At 43.6% G+C, this 11,321-nt stretch overlaps 1 protein-coding gene across 1 annotated transcript in view; it reads right to left on the bottom strand.

Annotated features, from left to right (window-relative positions):
- Nucleotides 1-451: 451 nt before the first annotated feature.
- The window catches only part of IYD (iodotyrosine deiodinase), a 35,326-nt gene continuing 24,456 nt past the window's right edge, over nucleotides 452-11,321 (bottom strand). The window contains exons 4-5 of the mRNA XM_055433693.2: nucleotides 8,146-8,302; nucleotides 452-2,530 (exon numbers count right to left, since the gene is read on the bottom strand). Coding sequence (XP_055289668.2) covers nucleotides 2,348-2,530; nucleotides 8,146-8,302 — 340 coding nt within the window. The 3' untranslated portion in view covers nucleotides 452-2,347. The remainder of the gene's footprint in view (nucleotides 2,531-8,145; nucleotides 8,303-11,321) is intronic.

The raw sequence follows: 11,321 nt of genomic DNA, 5'->3' as shown, positions 1-11,321 counted from the left end.
AGGGGAACTTGAATCCAGGCCTGTCTATGGTAAGCTATCTAGATTAAGAATTATGAATAATCCTATCCCCCCAAAGAGAAAGCTGGCTGGAGCAGTTCCTAGAGTTGCACCCTGGCAACTCAATTCAGCATTCAGGACAGATCAGGGCTGTGTTTCTGGACAGCGTGATTAGAAGGCAACCAGATCAGCTCTTTGCTCAGGGGCTCTAATTCATGTGACTGGACTTCCCCTTTCCTCTCAAGGGACTTGGCACTTGAACAGCTGTACGCAGACCCTCACCACTGGTGTGGATTCCTTCTCCACCCCACATCCAGGAGGCAAGTTTCCCCTGAACCCTCACCTCTTCAGCAGGATGCATTAAAACTAGCAAAGAACCCCGTGGGTTCAAACAACTTCAAAACAGAAGAAACATAAGCTTAGAAATAAAACTTCAGTTTCTTTGCATTGTGATACCAAAGTGTTTATTGTTCTGCTATTGGAACTCAGGAGTATCTTTGTCCTTTTAAAAACAACTGGAGGTACAGTGATTAGGTCTAATAAAGCCACAATGTAGTTAAAACAATGCTCGTTTACAGTAAAGAGTTCAGGACAGACACCGATCACAGTATGAATAATTGTTTGAAAAAGAATAGAAACAAAATACAGGAAAGGATGCATTTAGTAAAATGCGTAGACTTGGGGAAAAGAATGTCTAGAGAGAAAAAAAAGATTTAGATGGAAGATTTTGGACATTCTAAAAGAGACATCTGGCTACTTCAAAGGGTTTCAAAGGTCAAAAGCACAGGTTCTTCTAATACCTAATTCTCTCTCTCTATATATATATATATATATATATTGTATATATATATTTAAGTTTTCTTTCTTCCTTTCTCTTGGCCAAGCCACAAAGCTTGCAGGATCTTAGTTTCCCGACCAGGGACTGAACCCACACCCTCGGCAGTGCAAGCATGGGGCCCTAACCACTGGACTGCCAGGGGATTCCCTCCATATTTTAGAGAGGAAAAAAGTCCTCCTTTCCTCTGATGCAGACTTGTCACCAGCCCTGACTCTTATCAGTGACACTAATGATGAACTTATCAGTGCGCTGTGACTCACATACAAAGTGACACGAGGCAGGAGAAGTCTGAGTGCAGTGGCTTGATGAGCAATTATCTGAGCTACTCCTGTGCCTGTGTGAGCCGCACCCCTGGAAGGGAGACAGAAGCGACGGGTGAAGGGCTGGAGCTGGCAGTGTCCCCCTACCGGCACCTTGTGACCCCATGGGTTCCAGACAGTATGGCTGCCATCTGGAGAAAAAGGATAAGTGCGTTTCATGGAGGAGAGTGGAAAAGAGGGACACAGTTAGCGCCCCCTAGTGTCTGGAAAACAGCGCTCTTTAAGAAAAAGAAAGCAAGTCCTGATTTGCGCGTCTGACAATTGCCGTGGTGGAGAAGGAGATGGCAACCCACTCCAGTGTTCTTGCCTGGAGAATCCCAGGGACGGGAAGCCTGGTGGGCTGCCGTCTATGGGGTCGCACAGAGTCGGACACGACTGAAGCGACTTAGCAGCAGCAGCAGCAGCAGCAGCAGCAGCACTCCCACCGTCGGCAATTACAAGCTACAAATGATTTAATAACTGGCATGAAAAATTCATGAATATTTAACCATCAGCTTCCACGAGCTGATGCGAGCCAGCTCCAACACACACTGGGCTGGACAGTGCGACTAACCATTTATATGCCCAGATGGTGGCCTGTTCAACTCACCAGCACAAGCACGCGCTGTTCTGTTCTGTGCTTGTGATGTTTTAAATATTTTGAGGGTTACTTACTGAAAACTAGCAGAGTATCCATGAAGCTCAGAAAGAGTTCCTCTTAAAAAATAATCCTTGCTTAAAAGCCACCAGAAAGCGAGGGGTGGAAAGCCATTTGATCAGTCTAAATTTAAATTCAGAAATCATCACACAGCTGAATTCTTGGGACTACACTAAATTTTCTGATAACTCTTTCCTCTATGAATTTTTAAAGAGTAAAAGAAAAAAAAAATTCCCCCATGATTTTTCTGGAACAATTTAGAAAAACTTAAAAACCAGGGCATATTCCTTAAAAATATTTAATGCATTTCCAAAATGGATAAGAAATGGAAGGGAACATACCTGTTCCTCCTTTATTCTGTATGTTCAGCTAATCTCGCTATCGGAACCAGGCCTTCTCAGACTCAAAGTGCTGGAGAAAGTGGAAAGGTTTCTTGACACACAGAGTGGCCACCCCTGCAGAGTGGAGGGCCAGGGAGATGGAACACCCAGGGAAAGAGGAACAGGGGAGGGGAGCAGGGCATCACCTTCCAGCGTCTGCCTGCCTGTGTCCTGCCTACACAGTCACCATGATCTGATCCAGAGTTTTCCGTGTGAGGTTGGGCACCGTGGCATCTTTGCTGGGGTACCCCACAGGGAGCAGCATCAGGAGCTTTTCATTGGTGGGGCGGTTCAGAAGCACTCTCAGACGGGGGCCACAGTTGAGAGGCGTGGTGGTGACCGTCACCAGTCCAGCATTCTACAATAGGAGAGAAAAAGAAAAGACATTTTAAAGTCAGCAGGCAAAACCCCAGCTCTGCTTACAGCATGGGCGCGTTCTAGTCCCTGTAAGACTGTCTGTCCCATAGTTGGGCAGAAAAGAAGCTACCAACTCGGGCAATGCTGTCTTGAATCTTTTCTACCCTCCTCAACCTCCTCAGACCCCATCTATGAACCAGACGGTGTGAAACTTCTCAGAGAAGAAAGTACCAGTCTTATTTTTCACTGGTGCTTAAAAAATGGGAATGGTTGTTTCATGGAAAGAAATTTGAGGTATCTAGTCATACCAAGACAGCATTTTAAAAAGCAGAGACATTACTTTGCCAACAAAGGTCTGTCTAGTCAAAGCTCTGTTTTTTCCATTAGTCGTATATGGATGTGAGAGTTGGACTGCAAAGAAAGTTGAGCACCAAAGAATTGATGCTTTTGAACTGTGGTGTTGGAGAAGACTCTTAAGAGTCCCTTGGTCTGCAAGGAGATCCAACATGTCAATCCTAAAAGGAAATCAGTCCTGAATATTCATTGGAAAGACTGATGCTGAAGTTGAAACTCCAATACTTTGGCCACCTGATTCGAAGAGCTGACTCATTTGAAAAGACCCTGATGCTGGGAAAGATTGAAGGCGGGAGGCAGGTGAAGGGGACGACAGAGGATGAGATGGTTGGATGGCATCACCGACTCTCAATGGACATGAGTTTGAGTAAGCTCCGGGAGTTGGTGATGGACAGGGAAGGCTGGCATGGTGCAGACCATGGGGTTGCAAAGAGTCAGACACGACTGAGTGACTGAACTGACTCATACCAAAGAAATGGAATAACAAAAGGCAGTTCCTGTGATTATACAACTAACCAGTGGAAGCAAAGCATCACCCCAGCTGAGAATACTTGATGTCCATTGATGGAGGACCCAGTGGCCAAGAGGTACGTTAAGAGGTAGAAGAAATATTCCACCAATCTCTGCCCAGTTCCCTTGAATAATAAACACTCAATAAAAATCACGTGTTGCTTCAAGACACTTTTCCAGTTCTCTCTCTCTATCCTCCCCATGATTTTCCCGTTATATGGTCAACAGTAAGCCTGGGCCAGAAGGAAGTTCTGGAATTGTGTTTGGGAGTCAAGCATACCTACAGTCTCTGAACAATCTGTCCAGACAGGGACTCCCGGGAAGATTCCTTCCTCTCACAAAACTACAAATCACAAAACCCACACTCAATTACACTTTACAGAATGCTCAGTTCAGTTCAGTCGCTCAGTCGTGTCTGACTCTTTGCGACCCCATGAATCACAGCACGCCAGGCCTCCCTGTCCATCACCAACTCCTGGAGTTCACTCAAACTCATGTCCACAGAGTCGGTGATGCCATCCAGCCATCTCATTCTCTGTCATCCCCTTCTCCTCCCACCCCCAATCCCTCCTAGCATCAGAGTCTTTTCCAGTGAGTCAACTCTTCACATGAGGTGGCCAAAGTATTGGAGTTTCAGCTTTAGCATCAGTCCTTCCAATGAACACCCAGGATTGATCTCCTCTAGAATGGACTGGTTGGATCGCCTTGCAGTCCAAGGGACTCTCAAGAGTCTTCTCCAGCACCACAGTTCAAAAGCATCAATTCTTCGGCGATCAGCTTTCTTCACAGTCCAACTCTCACATCCATACATGACCACGGGAAAAACCATAGCCTTGACTAGATGGACCTTTGTTGGCAAAGTAATGTCTCTGCTTTTTAGTATGCTATCTAGGCTGGTCATAACTTTCCTTCCAAGGAGTAAGCGTCTTTTAATTTCACGGCTGCAATCAGCATCTGCAGTGATTTTGGAACCCCCAAAAATAAAGTCTGACACTGTTTCCACTGTTTCCCCATCTATTTCCCATGAAGTGATGGGACCAGATGCCATGATCTTTGTTTTCTGAATGTTGAGCTTCAAGCCAACCTTTTCACTCTCCTCTTTCACTTTCATCAAGAGGCTTTTGAGTTCCTCTTCACTTTCTGCCATAAGGGTGGTGTCATCTGCATATCTGAGGTGATTGATATTTCTCCCGGCAATCTTGATTCCAGCTGGTGCTTCTTCCAACCCAGCGTTCCTCATGATGTACTCTGCATATAAGTTAAATAAGCAGGGTGACAATATACAACCTTGACGTACTCCTTTTCCTATTTGGAACCAGTCTGTTGTTCCATGTCCAGTTCTAACTGTTGCTTCCTGACCTGCATACAGGTTTCTCAAGAGGCAGGTCAGGTGGTCTGGTATTCCCAACTCTTTCAGAATGTTCCACAGTTTATTGTGATCTACACAGTCAAAGGCTTTGGCATAGTCAATGAAGCAGAAATAGATGTTTTTCTGGAACTCTCTTGCTTTCTCCATGATCCAGCGGATGTTGGCAATTTGATCTCTGGTTCCTCTGCCTTTTCTAAAACCTGCTTGAACATCTGGAAGTTCACAGTTCACATATTGCTAAAGCCTGGCTTGGAGAATTTTGAGCATGACTTTACTAGTGTCTGAGATGAGTGCAATTGTGCGGTAGTTTGAGCATTCTTTGGCATTGCCTTTCTTTGGGATTGGAATGAAGACTGCCCTTTTCCAGTTCTGTGGCCATTGCTGAGTTTTCCAAATTTGCTGGCATATTGAGTGCAGCACTTTCACAGCATCATCTTTCAGGATTTGAAATAGCTCAATTGGAATTCCATCACCTCCACTAGCTTTGTTCGTAGTGATGCTCTCTAAGGCCCACTTGACTTCACATTCCAAGATGTCTGGTTCCAGGTGAGTGATCACGCCATCATGATTATCTTCATTGTGAAGATCTTTTTTGTACAGTTCTTCTGTGTATTCTTGCCACCTCTTCTTAATATCTTCTGCTTCTGTTAGGTCCATACCATTTCTGTCCTTTATCGAGCTCATCTTTGCATGAAATGTTCCCTTGATATCTTTAATTTTCTTGAAAATATCTCTTGTCTTTCCTATTCTGTTGTTTTCCTCTATTTCTTTGCACTGATCGCTGAGGAAGGCTTTCTTATCTCTCCTTGCTATTCTTTGGAACTCTGCATTCAGATGCTTATATCTTTCCTTTTCTCCTTTGCTTTTCACTTCTCTTCTTTTCACAGCCATTTGTAAGGCCTCCTCAGACAGCCATTTTGCTTTTTTGCATTTCTTTTCCATGGGGATGGTCTTGGTCCCTGTCTGCTGTACAATGTCACGAACCTCTGTCCAGAGTTCATCAGGCACTCTATCTATCAGATCTAGTCCCTTAAATCTATTTTTTACTTCCACTGTATAATCATAAGGGATTTGATTGAGGTCATATCTGAAAGGTCTAGTGGTTTTCCCTACTTTCTTCAATTTAAGTCTGAATTTGGCAATAAGGAGTTCATGATCTGAGCCACAGTCAGCTCCTGGTCTTGTTTTTGCTGACTGTATACAGCTTCTCCATCTTTGGCTGTAAAGAATATAATCAGTCTGATTTTGGTGTTGATCATCTGGTGATGTCCATGTGTAGAGTCTTCTCTTGTGTTGTTGGAAGAGGGTGTTTGCTATGTCCAGTGCATTCTCTTGGCAAAACTCTATTAGCCTTTGCCCTGCTTCATTCCATGCTCCAAGGCCAATTCTGACAGAATGTGGTCCACTGGAGAAGGAAATGGCAAACCACTTCAGTATACTTGCCTTGAGAACCCCATGAACAGTATGAAAAGGCAAAATGATAGGATACTGAGTGAGGAATTCCCCAGGTCGGTAGGTGCCCAGTATGCTACTGGAGATCAGTGGAGAAACAACTCTAGAAGGAATGAAGGGATGGAGCCAAAGCAAAACCAATACCCAGTTGTGGATGTGACTGGTGATAGAAGCAATGTCCAATGCTATAAAGAGCAATACTGCATAGGAACCTGGAATGTTAGGTCCATGAATCAAGGCCAATTTGAAGTGGTCAAACAGGAGATGACAAGAGTGAACGTCGACATTTTAGGAATCAGTGAACTAAAATGGACTGGAATGGGTGAATTTAACTCAAATGACCATTATATCTACTACTGTGGGCAGGAATCCCTTAGAAGAAATGGAGTAGTCATCATGGTCAACAAAAGAGTCCGAAATGCAGTACTTGGATGCAATCTTAAAAACGACAGAATGGTTTCTGTTCATTTCCAAGGCAAACCATTCAATATTACAGTAATCCAAGTCTATGCCCCAACCAGTAATGCTGAAGAAGCCGAAGTTGAATGGTTCTATGAAGACCTACAAGACCTTTTAGAACTAACACCCAAAAAAGATGTCCTTTTCATTATAGGGGACTGGAATGCAAAAGTAGGAAGTCAAGAAACACCTTGAGTAACAGGCAAATTTGGCCTTGGAGCATGGAATGAAGCAGGGCAAAGGCTAATAGAGTTTTTTTAACAGAACGCTAGAGGGCAGCAAACTCCACGATAAAGTGGAGGAGTCTGCCTAGTCAAACGCGCGTGCTTGAAGCCAGGGGCACATGGCGAAACAGCTTCTTCCGGGACCCTATGTAGGATAGAGGCGGTGTCCTGCGGTCAGACCTTTGCGATGTTCGTACAGCACCTCCTTTATCTGTTTCAGAATCAGGAAGGAGACGGGACGCCAGCTCCTTTGTAACCATTTTTCAAGTCATCTAGTGTTTTTATGGTTTTTTTTAATGTTTTATTTTTTAATGTGTTTTTTTTTCCTCTTTTATGCCATAGTGACTATTTTGCAGGATTTCATCAAGCACGTTTTCCTTTGAGATAATGAAGAAGCACATAGGTTTTTGCAATCGACTGTCCCTTGATCCCTTGAAAGTTGGCTCATTCGTTCTTGTAATAGTGTTTGCTTTGTGTATTTCACTTGTTTACCATTGCTCTCCTCCCCTTCCCAGGACCGCAGTCCCCACTAGAGTATAGTCTTCACACACGAATCAACTGTTCCTGGTGCCTCCTGGTATCTGCCACATAGAAGGAGCTCAGAAAATATCTGGTATGTGAATGACTTGAATCTTGTGAAAGGCAGACCTCAATTCCTGCTCTATTTCATACTTAGTGTTACTGTAGCTACTATATAGATGGAATTTTTTTTTAAGCACATGGACATGTTTCTTTTCTTTTTTGTCATGGACATGTTTCTTTTCTTTTTTGTCATGGATATGTTTCTAATGCAATGTGTAAACTTCTCTGGATAGGAGCTCCATAATTGAGTCCCCCTTATGGCTTTTTAATCACCCCACTGGCTCAGACAGCAGTGAACACAGCTAAGAAGCCATGCCCTGCAACTTTCGGGTTCCAAAGCTCCTTACGTGTGTTTACCAAAACCCTTAAAGTTTCGTGCCCTTACAGAAGAAGGCAAACACGATGACCTTTTTTTTTTTTTTTGACCCTTAACTGTTGTTATAAGTAAATTTCCAGGAAGGATTCCGGATTGTTTGAACCATCATCCTCACCAGTCCAGCTTTCCAGAGGTAGTTTATACATCAGAGTAACTTGCCTTAAGAATTCAACTTTATATAAAGCTCTACTAGTCCCTGAACTAGAAACTCAGCTGAAATTTGCAAATAAAACCACAGTCGGCCCCACGTATCAAGTCTCTCTCTTGGACAGAGAGGGAGGGCGGCATACCTGTAGGGCAGCTAGGAGGATGCCGCAAGCGATGGAAACACTGATCTCATTGTAGTAGTGAATCGTTTTCTTGCCATTTGGAGCGAATCCATGGACTTGCTTGAAAATGAGAATCAAAACAGGGGCAGTGTCCAAGTACTCTTTAATCCAATTGGTCCTAAAGGTGAGAAAAAGATATTCAGAATATCTTCTCTTAATGGTTTTTTTGTTCCCCTTTTACCACCTTACTGACATGAAAAATAAAAACATTTACTCGTCTTTTATGTTTAAATTGAAAAAGACCAGGATTATTTTTTTGTCATATTCATCTTTTTCTAGTCAAAGTCAATAAGCAGATATTCATAAAAAGTCATATGCAAGACATGTGAAATGCTGGCAAGATACAAAGATGGATCCTATAAGCCAGAAGGTAATAAGTCACATTTAGCAAAATAAAAACTTGGTAAGTTTTATGAAAGAAAAATAAGCCAAATGCCTTAGGAGCTCAAAAATGAAATGCTAATTTTAAATAGGAAGGTTGTCAGAATGTATCCAACATTTCTTCTGAGCAGGGACGCTGAGGACCAAGTGGAGAAAGGACATTGGGGAGGGCACCCCATGAAGAGGTGAGCAAAGGGCAGAGTCGGGAGGAGAACCCTTGGCCAGCCAGGGATTTCAGAAGTCTGATAGGCTGGAGGATGGTGTGCGTGGCGGAGCATGTGTTGGAGGGCTGGCGGTTTTCATACAGATTTTGCACAGGGCTTTGTTCAGCAGAGGATGAAAAGTTACCACGTTTCTGAGCAGAAGCATCATGTGATCAGATCTGTTTCAGAAAGATCCAGGTTGGTGTGGACCAGCTCTGGGGAGACCAGAGAGGAGACGATGGCCATATCCCAGGAGAATCTGGAGAACTGTGAAGGCTGGAGCCGACCGATATGATACAAGAGTGCAAAGGGAGAAGGAAAAGGTGATAGTGAGGTTGAAGCAAGTCTCCAGATGGTGATGCTCTTAGCCTCAGTTCAGTTCAGTTCAGTTCAGTCGCCCAGTCGTGTCTGACTTTTAGCGACCCCATGAACCACAGCACGCCAGGCCTCCCTGTCCATCACCAACTCCCGGAGTTCACTCAAACTCATGTCCACACAGTCGGTGATGCCATCCAGCCATCTCATTCTCTGTCGTCCCCGTCTCCTCCTACCCCCAATCGCTCCCAGCATCAGAGTCTTTTCCAGTGAGTCAACTCGTTGCATGAGGTGGCCAAAGTATTGGAGCTTCAGCTTTAGCATAAGTCCTTCCAATGAACACCCAGGATTGATCTCCTCTAGAATGGACTGGTTGGGTCTCCTTGCAGTCCAAAGGACTCTCAAGAGTCTTCTCCAGCATCACAGTTCAAAAGCATCAATTCTTCGGCGATCAGCTTTCTTCACAGTCCAACTCTCACATCCATACATGACCACTGGGAAAAACCATAGCCTTGACTAGACGGACCTTTGTTGGCAAACTAATGTCTCTGCTTTTTAATATGCTATCTAGGCTGGTCATAACTTTCCTTCCAAATAGTAAGCGTCTTTTAATTTCATGGCTGCAATCAGCATCCACAGTGATTTTGGAGCCCAAAAAAATAAAGTCTGACACTGTTTCCACTGTTTCCCCATCTATTTCCCATGAAGTGATGGGACCAGATGCCATGATCTTCGTTTTCTGAATGTTGAGCTTCAAGCCAACCTTTTCACTCTCCTCTTTCACTTTCATCAAGAGGCTTTAGCGTTCCTCTTCACTTTCTGCCATAAGGGTGGTGTCATCTGCATATCTGAGGTTATTGATATTTCTCCTGGCAATCTTGATTCCAGCTGGTTCTTCTTCCAGCCCAGCGTTCCTCATGATGTACTCTGCATAGAAGTTAAATAAGCAGGGTGACAATATACAGCCTTGACGTACTCCTTTTCCTATTTGGAACCAGTCTGTTGTTCCATGTACAGTTCTGACTGTTACTTCCTGACCTGCATACAGGTTTCTCAAGAGGCAGGTCAGGTGGTCTGGTATTCCCATCTCTTTCAGAATGTTCCACAGTTTATTGTGATCCACACAGTCAAAGGCTTTGGCATAGTCAATGAAGCAGAAATAGATGTTTTTCTGGAACTCTTTTGCTTTCTCCATGATCCAGTGGATGTTGGCAATTTGATCTCTGGTGCCTCTGCCTTTTCTAAAACCTGCTTGAACATCTGGGAGTTCACGGTTCACATATTGCTAAAGCCTGGCTTGGAGAATTTTGAGCATGACTTTACTAGTGTCTGAGATGAGTGCAATTGTGCAGTAGTTTGAGCATTCTTTGGCATTGCCTTTCTTTGGGATTGGAATGAAGACTGCCCTTTTCCAGTCCTGTGGCCACTGCTGAGTTTTCCAAATTTGCTGGCATATTGAGTGCAGCACTTTCACAGCATCATCTTTCAGGATTTGAAATAGCTCAATTGGAATTCCATCACCTCCACTAGCTTTGTTCGTCATGATGCTCTCTAAGGCCCACTTGACTTCACATTCCAAGATGTCTGGTTCCAGGTGAGTGATCACGCCATCGTGATTATCTTCATCGTGAAGATCTTTTTTGTACAGTTCTTCTCAGCTTAGCTATGGAGAAAAGGAAGGAAACCTTTGTGGGAGAGGGAGATAACTCATGGGAGGTATAAACGCTGAGTTTCCATTTTTGTTTTCCGGCTAAGAGCATGTCTTTCATTACCCTGCCCATACATTTTGACAAATGCTTCATTCTAGCACAGGTATTCAAAGGAAAGACCCTCATACAATGCTACATATTAGACTTTTCCCTTAGGGTATATAATGTCATCAGTAAACAAGAGACAGTAATTGTTAATTTCATTTTTAACCTAGGAAGCATAATACTTCCTTGTTTAAAATACACTAAATCTACATGTGTATTTTTCTACGGTTTCTTTTACCCTACTTACTTCTGTAGATTACTTGCTCAAAGTTACTTCACCAAACTTCAACCAGCTTACTCACATTTGACTAGGATCAATTCTTTTCCTCTTTAGAAGGAGGGAGAATGTTAACAGTTTACCAGAACACTCTGGAGTCAACTAGCTGTGCCATGTTAGGTGAGCCTGTCCCTTTCTCACAGCTCCTCTTCCTCATGTGTAAAATGTACTCACCTCAAAAGGTTTTGTGATGGTAAAATCAGTCCA

This window comes from Moschus berezovskii, chromosome 10 (assembly GCF_049115385.1).
Source record: "Moschus berezovskii isolate FMDL1 chromosome 10, NW_MosBer_1.0, whole genome shotgun sequence".
Classification (NCBI taxonomy): domain Eukaryota; kingdom Metazoa; phylum Chordata; class Mammalia; order Artiodactyla; family Moschidae; genus Moschus; species Moschus berezovskii.
This window is presented reverse-complemented; position numbering and strand designations above follow the sequence as displayed.